This window comes from Hevea brasiliensis, chromosome 7 (assembly GCF_030052815.1).
Source record: "Hevea brasiliensis isolate MT/VB/25A 57/8 chromosome 7, ASM3005281v1, whole genome shotgun sequence".
In the NCBI taxonomy this organism is placed as follows: domain Eukaryota; kingdom Viridiplantae; phylum Streptophyta; class Magnoliopsida; order Malpighiales; family Euphorbiaceae; genus Hevea; species Hevea brasiliensis.
This window is the reverse complement of record NC_079499.1, coordinates 4,376,737-4,378,503: the sequence shown is the minus strand read 5'-3', so window position 1 is coordinate 4,378,503 and position 1,767 is coordinate 4,376,737. Positions and strand designations below refer to the sequence as shown.

General features: G+C 32.3%; 1 protein-coding gene across 1 annotated transcript; it reads left to right on the top strand.

Annotated features, from left to right (window-relative positions):
- The first annotated feature begins 580 nt into the window (after positions 1–580).
- On the top strand, positions 581–1,015 carry LOC110653249 (uncharacterized). Its single transcript, XM_021808812.2, has one exon. The coding sequence runs from the start codon at positions 581–583 to the stop codon at positions 1,013–1,015; it is 435 nt and encodes a 144-aa protein (XP_021664504.2).
- The last annotated feature ends 752 nt before the right edge of the window (positions 1,016–1,767 follow it).

Below are 1,767 nucleotides of genomic sequence, written 5' to 3'. Positions count from 1 at the left end.
TTGTGGCCAAACAGTGAGCAGGAATATATTCTTTTTCCGAAACCTTAAAATGGAAAAGAATAATAAAACCGGATTAATTAAAAACAAGGGCATTTTCGTAATTTAATATTTGCGGTATTATTGTAATTAGCTTCAATATCAGGGGGTGATTATTAAACGCAAGCTCTATAAATACAGAGCAATCCTTCCTCTATTTCATTCTCTATACTTCTCTCTCTATCTCCTCCCCAGAGCTTCTCCCTTCTTCCCAATCTCTCTCTTCTCTCCCTCCCTTGTAAACTATCAGATTCTTAGCCGCTCCAAATCTCATCTGTATTTTTTTTTTTAATATATTAATTTTTTTTTACCTTGTAGTAGTTAAAAATATTTTTACTTTTTTTTTTTACTTTTTTAATGTTGGCATTTTATTTTATGGTTTTACTTTATTTTGCTTTTTTACTAGATAGGCTTTTCCTTTCATTGAGAGGGGAATTTATTATTTATTTTTAAGGTTATTGTCTTTCACAATTTCTGGATTAGATTTGAGTGCTTTGTTCCTGACGTGGCATGCATAGATACGTCAAAAATGAATACCAAAACGATGCGTCTCCCTCCCCGTCGTGTTTTGACGTCAAATAAGCGCAAGGGTAGGGAGGGTTTTGATTCCCTGAAGCCGTCTCCACCACCAACACCAACATCCACAACAAAATTAGCCAAGCCGAGCATATCTCAAGTCGGCGCGGGAAAACTACCTGACCCTGTTTCGTCTAATCAGCTCTTAGCCGGCTATTTGGCGCATGAATATCTCACTAGGGGAACATTATTTGGTCAACCTTGGGACCCGGCTCGAGCCGAAGAAGTAGCTTTGGAGCCGAAGAAGATTAAGCCGAGCCAGAGGTTGAAAGAAGAAGAAACCCAGCCGAATAAGGAAACTTATAAAAGGTACGTGGAGGTATCAAGTTTGTTGAAAGCGGGAGGGTCCCACTTACCTGGCGTTGTCAATCCAAGCCAGCTCGCTCGCTTCTTGCAGATGTGAATAATACGCTTGGAGAGATGATCTCATGTGCTAGGGCGTAGAGGTGAGGTTTCGACGCGTGGAACCAAACCATTGGGTGTCCACCTAGAACCATTTTGGGAGATTTTTATTAGGTAGGGATTCTGTGTTGTTGTGTGCAGAAATGCTTGTTTATAGATCTGATGTTCTGTTTCAGTATATATTTGATTTTAAATTAAAAATGGTCTTATTTTATTTCTTTCCCAAATCAAATCATCTTATTATAATTAGTCAAATGATTATGATTAGGATGATTTTAATTAATAATATAAAATTCCAATGGTTGATTTATTTTGCTAATATAAAAGTGATAGATCCTCCAAGTAAGTATGAATTAATATATAATTGCTGTATAATTTTCTTTATATTTATGAGCATTTAAATTATTATCATTTTACATTCAATGTAATTTATGGTATTATGATGAGATGATATTACACATTAATTTTTATATATCATATTAAAATATATTTTATTAGCTATTAAAACCAATGAATCTACTAATTAGAGCTAATGATTTATAGAATTGTATTACTTTGAAGATTAATTTTAATTTTACTTTTATTTTCATATTTTTTCATGTAAAATATTATATATTTTTTATATTAAAAATATAATATATCTAATAATAACTGATAAATTATAGAATAAAAGATGACCATCTCAATTTATTATTATAAAAATAAATAATTTTAAAATAAACAGCTTAATGAATTTGAGATCTTCCTCTCATT

Bases quoted from the DNA above. Each gene is read 5' to 3' on its own strand.
- LOC110653249 (XM_021808812.2), top strand. From the start codon at position 581: ATGCGTCTCCCTCCCCGTCGTGTTTTGACGTCAAATAAGCGCAAGGGT.